General features: G+C 44.2%; 1 protein-coding gene across 2 annotated transcripts; it reads right to left on the bottom strand.

The window, feature by feature from the left end:
* Positions 1-290: 290 nt before the first annotated feature.
* Positions 291-16,434, bottom strand: LOC129857688 (probable C-mannosyltransferase DPY19L1). Of its 2 annotated transcripts, XM_055926177.1 has the most exons (22): positions 16,026-16,434; positions 15,668-15,692; positions 15,430-15,517; positions 15,115-15,252; positions 14,898-15,018; positions 11,946-12,039; positions 11,750-11,807; positions 11,187-11,278; positions 8,760-8,859; positions 8,107-8,184; positions 6,714-6,800; positions 6,537-6,596; positions 6,159-6,239; positions 5,870-5,971; positions 5,436-5,507; positions 4,435-4,514; positions 4,253-4,277; positions 3,772-3,891; positions 2,600-2,774; positions 2,262-2,361; positions 2,045-2,170; positions 291-1,746 (listed from the first exon to the last, which is right to left on the bottom strand). In XM_055926177.1, the coding sequence occupies exons 1-22, from the start codon at positions 16,267-16,269 to the stop codon at positions 1,575-1,577; spliced, it is 2,238 nt and encodes a 745-aa protein (XP_055782152.1). In that variant the 5' UTR covers positions 16,270-16,434; the 3' UTR covers positions 291-1,574. The 2 variants fall into 2 exon arrangements, with proteins under 2 accessions (XP_055782152.1, XP_055782153.1); XM_055926178.1 differs by lacking the exon at positions 5,870-5,971 and having other exon boundaries at positions 16,026-16,432.
* Positions 16,435-19,693: the final 3,259 nt, after the last annotated feature.

The raw sequence follows: 19,693 nt of genomic DNA, 5'->3' as shown, positions 1-19,693 counted from the left end.
GTTTCACTGTTAATCAAAAACAAGAGAAAGAAAGATGCTGATAAACCTTTTTTCAAAATACAGATGAAGTCAACAAGCATTAGACAAAGCTAGGCCTGTCACAAGAAATGTTGATGTCAAAATATTTCAAATTGTGTGGTCACCGCCCCACCACTAAAAACAGGCATTTTGCTTTCAAGATCACTTCAGTACCTTACTGTATATCTTGGACATAACCAAAAATAAACTTAGCATAAAACACTTGCTGTGCTATTCATGAACAGTCACAGAAATAGCAGAACACATTGAAATAAACTTCTTGCATTTAATTGAAACTGCTGCTTGAAACTATTACAATTGATGAATGTTGTATAATATGTATAAACCTTGAAGTCTGAGTAACTAACAGTATGCTTATTGCTAAAATGCCTCACCTGTATTGGTGAGATGATTTGTACCCAACAATACTGTAGCTTTCACACTGGAATGATTACACTGGGGTTGTTTTAAGTAACTTCAAAGCCACACTGGTAAAGGCCGAATGAGTCACAGGGATAATGAGAACGACTCTCCTGTTTGACCCTTGACCTCATCAGAGTGGCAAAGGGACTTTCACAGTCACAACTCAGAGCTGCATGAACAAAAGGGGGAAGTGGTTAGAGCACACCAGTGCTATCAAGTGTAAAGTGGAGACCAGAGTGGCGTAGTCTTTCACAGCTATGTCCCCACAATAAAATGGGGAAGTAACCGCAAGCGGGTTACAATTCAAATCATTAAAAAAAAAATGTTTTTTTTTGTCATAACATTGTTGAATTCAATTATGTTGTGACATGTGCAAAGGCCACTGAGGTGCAAAAAAAGGCTACAAATTAATGACGTAACTTCCTGTGGTGGAGTCCAAAGCAATAACGCTAAATTGGTATGACTTTAACAACTCCAAAAAGATGCCTAAAAGTGTTTTCTGTATGTCAATACAGGGTCCTAAACCACTGATATATGGTGGTAGGTCATTACGCTAATGCTTAAAATAATGCACTGCTACAAGTTGCAATGGGTTGTTGGGAAAAATCTGTTTGCAGATGATCATATTCCACTTCTCTTAAAAAGGACATTTCAGGTGTGCTACATTAAGCTGACACTTGCAGCTGTAACACTAGTAGTTATACTAACTACACTTTGCTTTGGCAAATAACAAAATTATTACACACATCAGTGAATCAAAAAAATGACACTAAATAATGACAATTCTTAATATGCAAAAAAGGGCATAAAAGTACAAAAAGTAAATATGCCTGACATCCAAAATGTACTAATACACAAAAATAAAATGAATTTCTTTCTTTAAGAACAACTTTCAGTATAAGCTCGCATAAAATTAAATGAAATGCTTACACAACACAAGTGGGGACTCTTATTTAGCCCATCACATCAGTCCACTGCTCTAACAGAGCCTCAAAAAAGGGAGACGTAAAACGCAGCTGTGGCAGTGGTACCTCCAAAGGAGACAGACCAACAGGAAAAGGAACTATATAAAAACACGCACCACGCTGATGGAAACACTAGAAGGTAGCACCAAAAACAGGCCGACGCTGCTGTTATCTGAGCTCTTTAGCTGCTTTGGGAACTTTTAGAACTTTGTAAACGTTGTTGTGAAAGACTGTGGCAAAGTGGGGCCTGGAGTCCCTGGACATGAGCGTACAGAGGGGGACTTTCCCAGCGTTCTGAGGGTCCTCCACATCCCAGATCTCAGGCATACTGCAGCCAGGCCTGGAGAGCACAGAAAAAGCCAGGAAGGGAGAAAGAGAAAGGGGCAGAGAAAGAGAAAATATTTCAGCAAAGAAACAAACTGAACAAAAACATTGTGTGATTAACGGACTGCGAAACAGATCAAATGGTTCAAATGGTCACTTGGCAGCAGAATTGGGTTCAGTTCAATTCTGAGTAATTTCAGAGTGAGTTGGAAAAATGCCCTGTACTGACTGGAATGACTTGTTGACAATGTCACAAGAACATATGACAGTGTAAACAGCAGTTGGTGACTGACAGGAAGGTCACCTAGGGTTACCTGGAGCGCCGGGTGCACCACGAGTCCTCCAGGACAAAGTAGTCCACCTCCATCTGCATCAGGTTCCTCTTCACCACCTCGGCAGACTTGCGGCTATACATGGCGTACACCAGCTTGGTCCTCTCCCTGAGTGGAACAGACCACAACGTTTAGACAACGCTGAATTGGTGTTAGCCTAGCACATAGCGAGTACAGTGTATCAATGTTCTGTCCACACCTCAGTCCAGCGTCCTCGTAATGTGGGTGGTTGACGATGGGCCGGCAGGCTGACAGCTTCACACTGGCCATGGTGGGCATGGCTCCAGCAAACACAGCGTCTGCACCACACACAAAACAAAGTACATCTAAGAGAAGAGTCAACAGAGGCATGGGTCATGATCACTGATCTGAAAGGGACTGGATACCTGAAAGTGAGGTTACCAGCCAATTGCTTTCACCAATCCAACCTAGTCAGATCAGTCAATTCCATAACGAAGGATGTCATTTAGAATGATTTAAAAAAAAATGTGTTTCTCGAGCCTCTGGTTTCAGAGGTAGGATGAAGACGTTACTCACTGGGCCGTGTGTTGTCTCTGATCCAGTCCAGCAGCTGCTCCTGGGGTAGGTTGCTGAATTCTCCCATGATGCCCCACTGGGCCTGCAGGTTGGCCGCACCCTGCATGGCCATGATGGACAAGATGCCAAACACCATCACGTGGAGCTTGAACTTCTCCCCTATCCAGCCAAACAACTGACACACAGACAGACAACACATGAGCATCACAGAGAACACTGGTCTGCAGTGTATCTGTGATGGAGGTCTCTAGTGGTAGTGGTGTTGTGAGCCATCTTTTGTAACGTTATGTACTCTGCGGTATCTGTGTGGTGTCAGTGCTAATTGTGTTGTGGTGTGTTGAATCTCACCGAGTTGCGATGAGTCGTGTCGTGTCGAGTGGCGTCGTGTCGTGTTGAGTGGCGTCGTGTCGAGTGGCGTCGTGTCGAGTGGCGTCGTGTCGAGTGGCGTCGTGTCGAGTGGCGTCGTGTCGAGTGGCGTCGTGCCGAGTGGCGTCGTGCCGTGTCGAGTGGCGTCGTGCCGTGTCGAGTGGCGTCGTGCCGTGTCGAGTGGCGTCGTGCCGTGTCGAGTGGCGTCGTGCCGTGTCGAGTGGCGTCGTGCCGTGTCGAGTGGCGTCGTGCCGTGTCGAGTGGCGTCGTGCCGTGTCGAGTGGCGTCGTGCCGTGTCGAGTGGCGTCGTGCCGAGTGGCGTCGTGTCGACGTGCCGAGTGGCGTCGTGTCGACGTGCCGAGTGGCGTCGTGTCGACGTGCCGAGTGGCGTCGTGTCGACGTGCCGAGTGGCGTCGTGTCGACGTGTCGAGTGGCGTCGTGTCGACGTGTCGAGTGGCGTCGTGTCGTGTCGAGTGGCGTCGTGTCGTGTCGAGTGGCGTCGTGTCGTGTCGAGTGGCGTCGTGTCGTGTCGAGTGGCGTCGTGTCGTGTCGAGTGGCGTCGTGTCGTGTCGAGTGGCGTCGTGTCGTGTCGAGTGGCGTCGTGTCGTGTCGAGTGGCGTCGTGTCGAGTGGCGTCGTGTCGAGTGGCGTCGTGTCGAGTGGCGTCGTGTCGAGTGGCGTCGTGTCGAGTGGCGTCGTGTCGTGTCGAGTGGCGTCGTGTCGTGTCGAGTGGCGTCGTGTCGTGTCGAGTGGCGTCGTGTCGTGTCGAGTGGCGTCGTGTCATGTTGAATGGCGTCGGGGACTGACCTGTTTGGAGCAGATCAAGGAGGCCATGATGCACATGTGGGGCGTGAGGAAGAGCTTGAGACGCATGATGAGCATCGCCAGCACTGCAAACGCTATCAACTGTAGGCTATGGTACACCAGCTGACACCATGACAGAGAAAGAGAGATACATACATAGAAAGAGAGAAAGAGCTCAGGTAGAGAATGAGGGTTGGAGGGCACAGGAGAGAACAAGATTGGGGGAGGGATGGATGGAGGAAGCGAGAGAAATAAATGGTTAGAGCTAGAAGTGGTAATAAAGTGAGCAATTTAACTGGCTGGAGAAAATTGCCTCTGTATGCAGGTTATGAAAATCACTTAGACGATCATTACTATTGTAGCTGAAGCAGATGAACATTACCACATTTAAGAAAAAAAAGAAGGCTTGAATCATATGGCGTGAGGAGACTCAGGCACGGTGTACACAGCAGTAACATTCAGGGAAATCAGTATGCTTGCTTACCTCTCCTTTTGCCAACATTTCTGGGCTGTGAAAAATGTGAAAAAAGTTATGAGTTGTCAAAATGTCAAGTTGTGTTGTCTTTATAGGAATGAATGGGCAAAATGCACATGGAAGTTTGCCTTTTGACTTGTGCTGTTAAGAGGGTGAGTTTTATAACAGAGGACAGAGGGAAATATACTCACTGTTCATCGTCGTCATCGTCTTCAGGTTTGACAGAATACTTCTCTCCTTCCCTCAGGAACCTCACAACATCCTGGATGGTCTGCGCAGAGTAGGAGAAGGGACAAACAGTGTCACAATTTTTTTTTAAAGACGAACCTCAGAAGGGATATAACGTTGACCAGGATGATTCCGCCTTCTATTATATGCTAACAGTGAGCATACTCACAGCAAATAATTAACCATTTTCATTTCTACCAGTATCACTATTTAGAAGCCCTCCATTTCTTCACTAGCAAAGCAAGTCAAACAGAATCAAAATGGCACGTCATTTTTTATTATAATAATTTTTTACCCCTTTATCTCCCCAATTTCTTGATATCTAAATTGGTAGTTAGTCTTGTACAGTCTCGGGAGAGGTGAAGGTTGAGAGCCACGTGTCCTCCGAAACACAACCCTGCCAAGCAGCACTGCTTCGCATAACACAGAAGCCAGCTGCACCAATGTGTTGGAGGAAACTCCGTACAACTGGCGACCATGTCAGCGTGCATGCATCCGGCCCGCAACAAGGAGTCGCTAGAGCGCGACGAGGACATCCGGCCGGCCAAACCCTCCCCTAACCCGGATGTCGCTAGGACAATAGTGCGTTGCCTCAAGGGACTCCCGGTTGCCGCCGGCTGCGACATAGCCCGGGATCCAACCCGGATCTGAGGTGACGCCTCAAGCACTGCAGTGCTTTCGACCGCTGTGCCACTCGGGAGGCCCGCACTCGTCTTATTAATTCTGCATTTGACACACAATTAGATCAAACTGACACATTTGGACACGCTCGAGGAGATTCTTGAATATTTCTGGAACATAATTATCTTGCCGTTTGTCAAGCCTGCCTCAAATATGACAAATTGAGCTCAACAGGCATGTCAAAAGCAGAACGGGAGAAATGACATTTCAAGGATGCCTGCCTTGTTCTCTAACAGTGGATTGTGTCGAGTGCCTGGTGTATGGCACACAAATTAAGTCTTACCCGTCCTGCTATGACAGCAACCACCAGCATGTTGATGGGAAGCAGCAGTGTCTTGATGTAGCGCAGTGGGGTCTGAGAAGAGCAATGTTACACACGTCAGATCGACTGGAGAAAAACTGTTATTTCTGACACATACCACACACGACCTTTACAAAATGAGCTGCCAAATGGGACGGCAGGCAGCCTAGTGGTTAGAGCGTTGGACTAGTAACCGAAAGGTTTCAAGATCGAATCCCCGAGCTGACAAGGTAAAAAATGTCGTTCTGCCCCTGAACAAGGCAGTGTTCCTAGGCCGTCATTGAAAATAAGAATTTGTTCTTAACAGACTTTCCTAGTTAAATAAAAGGTAAAATAAAATAAAAATACTATGAAAGGATGCCTTCTAACACTAGTGCCATGTTGCTATGCCAAATACGGCCAAGTGTCTTTCATACCTCAATTTCCATGAAGTCAAACTCAGCAGCACAGGTATACATCATGGTGTCAAAGTCCTTGTAGCTGGTAAACTTGGACTTTATTAAGCTACTGATGTGAGCCTGGAAGAGAAATTGTTGTAAAAGTAGCCGCAATTTCAAATACAGTTAGCATATTCCTATTTACTTGTATTACTATCATACTTTTGAGTGATGGCTTGTTTCAAAATGCACAGTGATTCTTCCAGAAAAGGCACCAAAATGTAAGGCATTTTGTTTCAAATGCACAGGGCTATTTTCAAAGACTTACATCATCAGAGGCTCCAAAGATGGCTGACAGCATGAACTTGAGAATGACCGTGGAGACAACCCATACCAGGCCCTGCATGACCTGAGAGCAGACCGACAAGTCAACCAGGAGACAGACAGACAGACGCAGTCTTCTTTTACTAACATTGTGGGGACACACAATTGATTCCCATTCAAAATCATATTTTCCCTAACCTAAAACACTAATTCTAACACCTCTAGAAATATACTTTTTTCCTTGTGGGGACCGGCAAAATGTCCCCAGTTTTTGATTGTTTACTATACTCGTGGGGACTTCTGGTCCCCACAGGTATAGTTAAACATGTCCACACACACACACACACACACACACACACACACACACACACACACCTCTTACCCATGTGATGAGGCCAGGTTTGAAGGCTCCTGCAAATTTGTCCCGCAGGGCAATTATTCCCTGCAACCAGGAAGGAACTGATTTCAACACCATACCATTTTCAACATCACACCATGCTTAACATAAAAGACATCCTCTACACATTGAAAGCATGAGGAGAGTGCTAGTCCAGCTCACCCAAATGGAGACCAGCGAGGAGGCGTAGAATGATGTCAGCAGCATGGAGTTTCCAAACATCAGAAAAAAGCACACAGCAAGTGTGATCTGGAGATGGAGTGGGGCGGAAAGAAGTTTGGTGACATAGTCCGAGTCGATATTCACATAATAATAAGGAATTCCCCTTGACCAAGCCTACAAATTGTGGAAAACAAACATTCTTTACCATTGACCTCAAGTGCGAGAGACAACTTCGTCATAGATTTGTTATACAGAAAAATAAATGCAGAAAACCTGCTGTGTTGTTCAATGTACATGTAACCAGGTCAAAAATCCAGACGGTTCGCAATGCTTCCACATAGGGAAATAGAGCATGCCAGAAGAGCCCTATGGCTTCAGGCTATTCGGTGTAGGACAGTGAAAATATGGGGACCCAGTGTCCAAGTAAGCTACAGTATGTGTGTGGAAAACATTATCACATTCAAAGACATTTAACTTGTTTAGTAGAGTCTGTTTGTAACTCCACTTACCCCAACGGAAAACGTGAAGCCTTCAGTCAGTCTTAATGCTACTACTTGAAGCTGTATAGTCCGTTATAGTCCGTTTGCTTGTGTTGTTGGTCTTGGCTAGCTTAATGTTCTGGTCGGTAGCACTCACGTGGCTATTTGCACCCTCATGAAAACGTGTATGAGGGAACTCTACATTATGTTTTTCTCAGTAGTGAGAACGCTCCGGAGTAGGCAATTTTGAAAAGTAATCTTTAGACGTTGTACTTTTTTAAATGTAGTTTTGTAATTGACGAAAACAGGTTGACAACAAGGAAATTGCATTTGAAAAAGGTTACGTTTCAGCTGTGAGCCAATGGGGTAACCTAGGCAACCACCGGTTGTTTTCCCCCACAGATGGGCAGGGCTGCAACATTCAATCTAATACCGACTGGGACTATCAAAAGAGTTGTGTGTGAAAGTATTATTTTTTATTAAATATTTTTACTGTTGTCATGGCACATTGACACGCACACCAAACTTGTTACAGCCAAAGTGGGCTTAAAAATGCTGTAAGTCGTCGAGGACACAAGCCTGTGTGTGTCCCCGTTTTCCTCACGCTGCCACTTCTTGCCAGGCGGATAAATTATTCACAGCCATATGTCCTTTCTTCTCTCCACCTCCGATACAAATTTCCAGCATCATCTTAATACAAAGGGCCTCTTCTCTCCCCAGCACACTGACCCCAGCTCCCTACGCTAGCCACACTAACAGCCTGTGTTGCTTAGAGCATTAGGAGAACTGGAACTGTGGTGGAGAGGAGTAATGTAGCTACGGACCAAAACACACTCCTTGGCAGAGCGCACAGCCCTGTTTTACGATGCACGCTCACAAGTACAGGTTAGTTAGGAACCAGAAAATACATTTACCATGTGTGTCACTAGGAGGGACTGCATTTTGGTGGGGCTGATGTATCCCAGGATGTACGAGGCAAAGAGCGAGGCCACCTGAAACAAGTAGTCAAGTGTAAACACAAGCAACAAGTAGTGTATACAACAACCTTGAAATGATTGCAATAAAGGGTGCATGCTTATTTTCGAGCACAACACATTGATGTTATAAGTACTTAGATTACCGTTTGTGGTAAAATCCCCATATATAAGGCTCTACTTAGCTAGCAGAGGGACACTTGCTAATGTAATCTAGCCAGACTGATAGCAAAGCTGTTGCTAAGCAAAGATGCCAGCAGATCCTGTTTGTGTGAGACTAACCTTAAACGCTTTTGTCTGCCTCCCCACCTCCTCTAGTCTTTTTCTCCATCTGTCTCACAAGCTCCCTTCTTTTTCACTGTCTGTTGCTCTTTTTTTGTTATCCTCTTCTCCATCTCTTACACTGTCCCTTTACCAGTATACTCTTCTCATTTTCTCTCAATCTCTCTTTCTCCTTGCTCAGTCTCTTTCTCTATCTCTCACAGCCTCCCTTCACTCTATTCCCATCTCTTCCTCACTCCGTCTTCCACTTCTCCACTGCTCTCACAGCCTCCACCCTTCTCTATATTTATCTCTCCCTCTTTTTCTCTTACCTGGGTAAGCAGCACGAACTGGGCAAACTGCCAGGGCAGCATGAAGCACAAATTGGAGATGGCCAATGCCCACATGACCTTTCTGCTGGGGTTGCGTGTCCTTTGGAGAGATAGATGTGGAAAAGGGCAGGAGGCAAGAGGTAAGGAAATCCATTAACACAGGCACACACTGACACTCCCATTCAGGCTGCCTCTAGATAGAATGTATCAGCCGCCAAGCCCACTCACAGCTTTAGAGAACAAGTTAAAGGGGTTGAAGAGCAGACACTTTGACTCCAAGTGAATAAAAAATGTGATCAATGCAGGAACGGAACCAACAACCTTGGTATTGCCAACATCAAGCTTTACAAACCAGATATCTGGACCACAAATAATTGAGATCATAACAATTGCAGAGCTTTCCATATAATCTACATCAGTGGTTCTCCCATGGTTTTGCCTCGGGATCCAAATTGAACTAGGTTGTCTCAGTCGCAACTCAATATTCGCACCGCGATAAAGAATCGCCAAATCCAATCTTAAAAAAAAAAAAGCAATGGTATATTGATAGTTAATGTAGCAATTATATAACAAGGGAACAACATTCACAACCACCTCTTTCATTGTCAATAATTACATTTTGCACGTATTCTTGATGAAGAATGTTAATAAAAAGTCACCTCACTGGCTTGAGACCACAAAAATCTACCAAAATAGTGCTGCTAATAGCTCTATATTGAAATATTGTGATTTAAGAAAAGGTGTTCCGGGATTAAATTATAAAAACATGTAAGTACATGATCATTTCTACACACTATCTACCTGGTTTAAGTTCAGACTGGAGTATTTTTTAATACAAAAATAAATACAATTTACTCAGACAGCCGCAAACTATCAAAAACCTTCTACAACCAAAATTTGTTGGAGACGGCCAGCACTAGGTGTCGACCGATTAATCAGCATGGCCGATTAGTTAGGGCCGATTTCAAGTTTTCATAACAATCGGTAACCTGCATTTTTGGATGCCGATTATGGCTGATTACATTGTATTCCATGAGGAAACTGAGTGGCAGGCTGACCACCTGTTACGCGAGTCTAGCAAGGAGCCAAGGTAAGTTGCTAGCTAGCGTTAAACTTATCTTATCAAAAAAACAAATTAATATTCACATAATCCCTAGTTAACACATGGTCGATGATATTACTAGGTTAACTAGCTTGTCCTGCTTTGATTTAATTTATGCGGTCCCCGTTAATTTATCATCGAATCACAGCCTACTTCGCTAAACGGGGGGTGATTTAACAAATGCACATTCACGAAAAAAGCACAATCGTTGCACGAATATACCTAACCATAAACATCAATGCCTTTCTTAAAATCAATACACAGAAGTATATATTTTTTTAATCTGCACATTTAGTTAAAATAAATTAATGTTAGCAGGCAATATTAACTAGGGAAATTGTGTCACTTCTCTAGCGTTCATTGCACGCAGAGTCAGGGTATATGCAACAGTTTGGGCCGCCTGCGAACTAATTTGCCAGAATTTTACATAATTATGACATAACATTGAAGGTTGTGCAATGTAACAGCAATATTTTAGACTTAGGGTTGCCACCCGTTAGATAAAATACGTAACGGTTCCTGATTTCACTGAAATGATAGTTTCCGGATTTGACCATATTAATGACCAAAGGCTCGTATTTCTGTGTTTATTATATTATAGTCTATGATTTGATAGAGCAGTCTGACTGAGTGGTGGTAGGCGGCAGCAGGCTCGTAAGCATTCATTCAAACTTTACTGCGTTTGCCAGCAGCTCTTAGCAATGCTTAAAACACAGCGCTGTTTATGACTTCAAGCCTATCAACTCCTGAGATTAGGCTGGCAAAACTTAAGTGCCTACTAGAACATCCAATAGTCAAAGGTATATGAAATACAAATGGTATAGAGAAATAGTCAACGCGTCATAATTCCTATAATAACTACAACCTAAAACTTCTTAACTGGGAATATTGAACCACCGGCTTTCATATGTTCTCATGTTCTGAGCAAGGAACTTAAATGTTAGCTTTTTTACATGGCACATATTGTACTTTTACGTTCTTCTCCAACACTGTGTTTTTGCATTATTTAAACCAAATTAAGCATGTTTCATTATTTATTTGTGTATTGTATTAAGTTAAAACAAAAGTGTTCATTCAGTAATGTTGTAATTGTCATTATTACAAAAATATATACAAATCGTCCGATTAATCGGTATCGACTTTTTTTTGGCCCTCCAATAATCGGTATCGGTCTTGAAAAATCATAATCGGTCGACCTCTATCCAGCACCAGTTGAGAATCGCTGCTTTAGATTACATATCACTAGCACATGAAGAGGTGGCCAGAGAGTATTGAAAAGAGAAGGAGAGAAAGGAAGGAGAAAGGAAAGAGCGATGGTGAGTTACCGGAGGATGTGGGTGAGGAGTAACATCTGCAGGACCAGGAAAGGATAGGAGAAGCTCTCCCTCAGGGGCGGAGTCCACATGACCCGGGTGCTCTGAGACACAGAAACACACACATACAAACAAACACAATCCTACTTTATTTTGCGACAACACATTGCTGCGTAGGAGGGGATTTTTCTGTACCGCTACGCAATCAATGACAACTGCAAAAAGCTATTTGTACATAAAAATGCATCCAGTAATCTCATCCAGTACATTTAGTCTTCATCCTACACCCACACTGCACCAATGCTCCTATAATAATGATTCGGATACATTCACACTTCTGCGTGAAACCAGCACAGACTGAGAAGGTAAAGGAGACAAGTGGGTGGCGACTGGGGAGAGGAGAGTATGATTGAAATGTCAGTATCGATTGGTGTGAATAATACAATAGAGCAACTACTCAGCCTGTCTGATACTGGCTGAGACAGATATCCTTTTGATGGCTGCCTGCATTGTATCCATCCCCCATCTCCACCCTCATCAGTCTACCCCCACGGTTCTGTACCGTACAAACTCACCTCTCCATGGTTGAAGAAGAAACACAGCACCGTGACCATACCCCCGAGCCGACTGCCACTAGAGAGAGGAAGGGAGAAAATTCATCCTTTCTTATTTTAGCAGTCTTTGTTAGAACATTAAAGTGACAAAATTACTTTAAAGTCTTAATCTGAGCCCAACCGATGCAGAATCAAAGGAGGATAAAGGTTAAGTTACCTGAGGTAGGTCCCGTAGATGAAGAACAGACTCATCATCAGACCATTGAGGAGGAACACAAAGGTCACATAGAAGTATGCAGGGTCACCCATACCTGACACACACAGACAGAGAGACTATTAGGATTGAGACTGGCAATGGCAAGGACCTCGAATAGCCAAAGACCATAACTTCAAAACACTGATTCTCATGACCAGAGATTCTATTCAAATACTATATGCTATTCTATGGCCATGGCCTGAAGTCCTGGACAAAAATGAAAGTGAGAATATTGTTTGCTTGCTGTATTACTGTACCAAACAAATTAACTTACTTTCAGAAAATGTTAAGTCAACTGATGGAATGGCTCAAAATAAGATGCTTGAAAGCATGATGTAATATTGATTGATACCTAACACATGGCTCGCTCATAGTGAAAGACATAGGCCTAATGGAAACATTGAAGCCTTCAGTGAGTCGCCTTCTTAATGCTTTCCTGAAGTGGGAGGCTTTCTTTCATTTCACTACCATAGAACTGCTGAGGATAAAGGGCTATTCTGAGTCTGCTCTAATTTGCTGCGCACTCAGCTTGTGGAAACAGGAACAAAAGGCAGGCGGCACTTACATGTACAACAGCACCTTCAAACTACATAGAGAGTGTGCTTTCACATAACTCACACCTTAATAATTCACACCTTTAAACCTTTAATTAGAAAGAAGTGTAATTTGCGCCAGTCTTGGCTATATAACACTGAGAAGTACTACATGCTATGAAGTGCCAATGACAAATCAAGAGAACAGTTCAACAAGTAGAAAAGGGGAACAACCTCCCCTTTACAAAACACCTTCCCCTTATTCATAGATTTCATTGAAGTTGGCCCAGATACATGTGAAATGTGTTATGTGAAATAAGAAAACAAAGCTTTCCCTTTGTGCAGCAGCTTAATTAAAATGCAACGAAAGCAAGAAATAGCCTCACGGATTGCAATTATTCATAAGCTAAGCAACTGCATGGAATTCCTTTGGGAGACACAGACCTCTACTTTCCTGAAATTAACTGGTATTCAGTCAAACTTACACATTTGGAAAACCACAATTCAGAAAAATAACATTGATCCAGTGCAGTGGAATATACACTGCTCAAAAAAATAAAGGGAACACTTAAACAACACAATGTAACTCCAAGTCAATCACACTTCTGTGAAATCAAACTGTCCACTTAGGAAGCAACACTGATTGACAATACATTTCACATGCTGTTGTGCAAATGGAATAGACAAAAGGTGGAAATTATAGGCAATTAGCAAGACACCCCCCAAAACAGGAGTGATTCTGCAGGTGGTGACCACAGACCACTTCTCAGTTCCTATGCTTCCTGGCTGATGTTTTGGTCACTTTGAATGCTGGCGGTGCTCTCACTCTAGTGGTAGCATGAGACGGAGTCTACAACCCACACAAGTGGCTCAGGTAGTGCAGTTCATCCACGATGGCACATCAACGCGAACTGTGGCAAAAAGGTTTGCTGTGTCTGTCAGCGTAGTGTTCAGAGCATGCAGGCGCTACCAGGAGACAGGCCAGTACATCAGGAGACGTGGAGGAGGCCGTAGGAGGGCAACAACCCAGCAGCAGGACCGCTACCTCCGCCTTTGTGCAAGGAGGTGCACTGCCAGCGCCCTGCAAAATGACCTCCAGCAGGCCACAAATGTGCATGTGTCTGCTCAAACGGTCAGAAACAGACTCCATGAGGGTGGTATGAGGGCCCGACGTCCACAGGTGGGGGTTGTGCTTACAGCCCAACACCGTGCAGGACGTTTGGCATTTGCCAGAGAACACCAAGATTGGCAAATTCGCCACTGGCGCCCTGTGCTCTTCACAGATGAAAGCAGGTTCACACTGAGCACATGAGCACGTGACAGACGTGACAGAGTCTGGAGACGCCGTGGAGAACGTTCTGCTGCCTGCAACATCCTCCAGCATGACCGGTTTGGCGATGGGTCAGTCATGGTGTGGGGTGGCATTTCTTTGTGGGGCCGCACAGCCCTCCATGTGCTCGCCAGAGGTAGCCTGACTGCCATTAGGTACCGAGATGAGATCCTCAGACCCCTTGTGAGACCATATGCTGACACATGCACATTTGTGGCCTGCTGGAGGTCATTTTGCAGGGCTCTGGCAGTGCACCTCCTTGCACTAAGGCAGAGGTAGCGGTCCTGCTGCTGGGTTGTTGCCCTCCTACGGCCTCCTCCACGTCCCCTGATGTACTGGCCTGTCTCCTGGTAGCGCCTGCATGCTCTGGACACTACGCTGACAGACACAGCAAACCTTTTTGCCACAGTTCGCATTGATGTGCCATCGTGGATGAACTGCACTACCTGAGCCACTTGTGTGGGTTGTAGACTCCGTCTCATGCTACCACTAGAGTGAGAGCACCGCCAGCATTCAAAAGTGACCAAAACATCAGCCAGGAAGCATAGGAACTGAGAAGTGGTCTGTGGTCACCACCTGCAGAATCACTCCTGTATTGGGGGGTGTCTTGCTAATTGCCTATAATTTCCACCTTTTGTCTATTCCATTTGCACAACAGCATGTGAAATTTATTGTCAATCAGTGTTGCTTCCTAAGTGGACAGTTTGATTTCACAGAAGTGTGATTGACTTGGAGTTACATTGTGTTGTTTAAGTGTTCCCTTTATTTTTTTGAGCAGTGTATATGTTGAAATTAAAATCAAACAGATTGGCTTTGTGTCTTCAAGCAGTTCTCTCTCTACAGAGCGGAACACTGGTGTTATGCCAACTTTCAATTTCATATGCAGCAATAATGAGATTTTTACAACTAATAGTTCAGATGAACCACTGCAGCTGGGTGGCACAGGAATAACACTCATTTTCTTTATGATTTCCCATAGAGCTGGTTTGACTGCATCCGGCCTAGAGAGTTGTGTGTGTGTGTTCAGGTCCAACAAGACTGCATTGGTACCTTCACAGCTGTCCACTGCAGCCATACCCTCTCCTCTATTGATGGACCAACACATCTTGGTGGGGAGTCCAAAGAATTCCATTATATCTGTGTAGATTCTGTACCAGCTGGCCAGGACCACCTAGAGAGCAGTGGAGGAAGGATTTCAGCATGAAGACCCTCAACAAAGTCTGTTGTCCAATCAAATGCCAAGGATGTCCATTTCCACAAATGTTACCTCTGGATAGAGATTGAACCTCTTCAGTGTGTTTATAACCAGTGGGTACTCTGTAAGCCGATCATTCATGACCAGATAAAGACCGTTGAGAAAGGTTGGGGCCTCAATGATGGTCTTGAAGTAGGAGTAGTATAAGCCCTAGAACAGGATCATATAACAATTGGATTCAATTCTAACACAAAAGCCCTTATCAGGTATTGGCTCATGGCCTGCTACAGAAACAAGGCTAAGATTTTGCAAGACACAGTATCACACACACATAGAATAGGTCATCATTATTTCATTCGTTTCATCTTTCAACAACACAAGACTTACCATTTCTGTCCGAAATGCCATTTCCTTTTCCAGTCCTGACAGATGTGAGAAGTGTCTGTCATTTTCAAAGAGGCATGAGAGATGGTACCTACAGAAACAACAAATAGGCTTTAGGACATCTAGCTAACTAGCCAACGTTAGTTATCTACAATCAATGTACACAGGAAACATTCAAGACTTTGAAGTGCATGTCAGTGACCTGAAATGTTGTTAGACTGAGGTTAGTTACTTAACTTACCAATGTAAATACCCAGCCAGAGCAGCTATGAAGAAAATACAGAGAAACGTTAATGATATTAAGAAAGTTGTGGGGTTTATTAGTATTAACCCCACAACTTTCATTGTTCTAATATTAGTTAACCAGCTAGTTAATAATATAATGACCGTTAGCTAACTACAGTAACGTTAAATTGGCTATCATCATTTGCTAGCCACCAATGACCAGCAACCTCAGTAACGTTAGCTGTCGTCGTGGTTGTGCTGTTTGAGCTAGCGCTAGTTAACGTAAGCTGTCTGGTTACGTTAGCAACATCGTTACAGTACTGGTAACGTTAGCTAACTAGCTAGCTACAGTATATGTGTTGTGTGACACTTACCAAGAACCAGAGTGATTCCGAGTTTCACAAAAGCAGACGGAGTAAGGCCAAGCTTACTTCTGATGAATGAAAACCCAGGAAATAGTCCATTCTTATTGTGAAGCAAGCTGTTGAAAGGGGTGCCTTTTCCTGCTCGTCTACTTTTCCAGATGCCTGGCGATACAAGCGGACTCCTGTCTCTGTCGTCGACGTTGGGCTGCGGCGGTTGATCCTTCACGTTTTGTTTTCTAGTTTTTACGACCATGTTTTCATAATCGTAAATCTTCGGCTGTGAAATACGTTTTGTAGAAGTAACTGGATGGTTACCTTCTATCCACCGCTCAGAGTCTACACCTAGCTACCTGAGTGATGATGTGTTCACTGCACAAATCTTTGAAATGTTCGCCCCCAACTGGAGTTAATACAGACTGCATGCGTTAGTAGCCATGGTAACACACATACATGTATGTCAGTTGGTAGCTAGAACGCTTCAATTCAAAATTTTGTTTTTCTAACGTAAATATAATCCTAATGCGACAGTGGCACATGTCAGCAGAATCCCCCCTCTCTGTCTCGGTCTCTCTCTGTCAATTTCAATTCATTTGAAGGGTTTATTGGCATGTGAAACATATGTTAACATTGCCAAAGTAAGTGAAGTAGATAATAAACAAAAGTTAAATAAACAATACAAATTAACAGTAAACATTACACTCACAGAAGTTCCAAAGGAATAAAGGAATTTCAAATGTCATATTATGTCTATATACAGTGTTGTAACGATGTGCAAATAGTTAAAAGTACAAAAGGGAAAATAAATAAACATAAATATGGGTTGTATTTACAATGGTGTTTGTTCTTCACTGGTTGCCCTTTTCTGTGGCAACAGGTCACAAATCTTGCTGCTGTGATGGCACACTGGTATTTCACCCAGTAGATATCAGAGTTTGTTTTTGGGTTTGTTTTCGAATTCTTTGTGGATCTGTGTAATTTCCCTCTGATCTGTGTAATCTGAGGGAAATATGTGTCTCTAATATGGTCATACATTTGGCAGGAGGTTAGAAGGTGCAGCTCAGTTTCCGTCTCATTTTGTGGGCAGTGTGCACATAGCCGGCCTTCTCTTGAGGGCCAGGTGGCCTTTCTCAGTAGCAAGGCTATGCTCACAGAGTCTGTACCTAGTCAAAGCTTTCCTTACATTTGGCTCAGTCACAGTGGTCAGGTATTCTGCTGCTGTGTACTTTCTGTTTAGGGCCAAATAGCATTCTAGTTTGCTCTGTTGTTTTTTAAAATGTATTTCCAATGTGTCAAATAACTATCTTTTTGTTTTCTCATGATTTTGTTGAGTCTAATTGTGTTGCTGTTCTGGGGCTCTGTGGGGTCTGTTTGTGTTTGTGAACAGAGCCCCAGGATATTTCCCTGTGAATTATGAATGTAAAGCATAGGTTTACAAGAAATTGACAAACTACAGTAATGGCATCCCTTCACCAGCAAGGCAATGCTTGCTGGTTTACACTTGTCTTGGTTTTAACCACTAGGTGTCACTACAGTTTCAGGTATGAATTGAGAACGTTCATGTTTGCCACTAAACTAGCCAAAATGGCATTCCATTTATTACACATGTACTGTCTGACCTGATAATTTATTCCTAATGGCCTCTGTATCTCACAAAAGTAGCTGACTACAAAACTATATACACTACTACTTTATGAGAGTTTAATGGACACATGTAGTATTAAATCATTTGTGCTACTTTTGTGTTACCTTTTTGTTGTCGCTCTTTCAAGTTTTTTAATTTGAATAAATCTGATGTAGTGATCACAATGGTTCAATTATGGTTCATTAAATGTATTTATTTCATTATAAGTCTTCAGATTAATCTTGGACGGATCAAGATGCCTTCCTCTAGATACAAAATGTTCTTGTTTGAAGGTTATCAGATAAAATAACTGACCAATAATGTGCAGAACTATATTTGCTGTCATACCAGAGATACCACATGTATGCCAGGTGACCAGATGAACTGTGTATCTTTAGAGCCACTCTGCGGCCGCGGCAACCCTCGAGGACAGAGACATGGTTACCAAAGCTGCAGCGGAGGGGAGTAAGGGTGGCTGGTCACACAGACAGGAACATCAAGAAAGATGATCTGATCTCATCTGTTTGGCTTGGAAAGGGACAGAGGGCACTAGAGGGAAAAGCTGCCTTCTGGTGATGACATCATGACAGCTTCTCACCATCTCCACAAACAAACACGTCGGCTTGGTGTGCTCTTTCTCGGCGGGGGCGGTGGCTGGTGGGTGAGTGGGACGAGAGGATGAGGGGCAGGAGGGAAGCGCTCTGTTTATTTTCCCTGGTGTTCTCCGTCGTGTTGGCCCTGGGACCCAGGAGCCTCCTGCTTTCTCTGGGAAACATGGCTGAGGAAGAGAGAGGAGTGAGGACCCCGACCGGCCCACACAGAGGCCTGCCTGGTACAGGTGCAGAATGAGGGAATGTTGTTCTGATGCTGACAGGCTATCAGGGTGCTGAGCCTCAGAGTATTCTAATGTCCTTCAATGTAAGCAAGCCTCAGAATGTTGTCCTACATTCTTAGAAAGGGTTCCAAAAGGGTTCTTAGAACTCTCTAGAGAGCAAGCAATGTATCAAAAAGTTTAAACAAGAGTACATGGACTATGTGGACCTCAATGGCATAAAATGTCCCTTTTAGGGTTTAGCCTTATTGGCCCATGGAACAACTAAATAAACTCTGGATAACAATATCAGCACAATAACAGTGAATACACATAGGCTAATAGATATATTTAGATAAGAGATAACGTCCCGAACCCATTCCAACACCCTATCACTGACCTCCACATACACGTGACAGGATGCTTATTGTTACTCCACCTTGGAACAGTTTTCTTTGGAGCACCTCAGTTTCTTACACCACCAGTCTGCCCCAGTCCTCTCCCTTGACTGGCCAAAGCCACGCCTTCACAGACGCATGTATATATCACATGATACCCTAACTAAGGACCCTACATGCCAAGCTTTCAACCTTGCACCCAAATCCCTTCTCTGCCTCCCCTATCCCAATGCCAAGCTCAGGGTGGCATTTCTTGGGCCCCTGATTGATTCATCTGTGCCAGACTGAGCCTAAATACAATAACAGGGGCAGAGTGCCCATCAGGACTCAGAAACAGGGGCGTGGGTTGGGGGTGGGGGGACTGGGGTGAGGGGACGAGTCATTGAAAACTGCTCTGCTGTTAGCTCAGCTTGCGGCCACACTGAGGGAATTTGTTTTTTTACCAAACAGAGCGCTGCAGCAGCGCCCGCTGGCCTGGGCTGGCTGGAAGGAGGGCGAGTGGGGGTAGAGGTGGACAGGGAGCAGGCGTTTTGGTGGTGCGGGCAGGACAGCTCGGTGCAGTGTAGTGTGGCTGATGACACCTCCTATTGACTGTCCCGGGGTAATTGAAGCCAGCCGCCCCCGGCCCGGCCGCCCAATGCAGAGGCTAAATGCCGTGCTGGGAAGAGGAAGGGCGTTTGGGTCTCTGTTTCTCGGAATTGTTGGCCATCTTGGTTTTACAAATAATTGTCCCATTGGAGTCTTTCATGAGAATTTTAGAGTTTCATGCTACCATGTCATCTTTTTAGCCTTTTCCCTTCTCCACAACAGTCAGGCTCCCTAGATTAAATGATAGCAGGGCTGGTTT

Source organism: Salvelinus fontinalis, chromosome 6, assembly GCF_029448725.1.
Source record: "Salvelinus fontinalis isolate EN_2023a chromosome 6, ASM2944872v1, whole genome shotgun sequence".
In the NCBI taxonomy this organism is placed as follows: domain Eukaryota; kingdom Metazoa; phylum Chordata; class Actinopteri; order Salmoniformes; family Salmonidae; genus Salvelinus; species Salvelinus fontinalis.
This window is presented reverse-complemented; position numbering and strand designations above follow the sequence as displayed.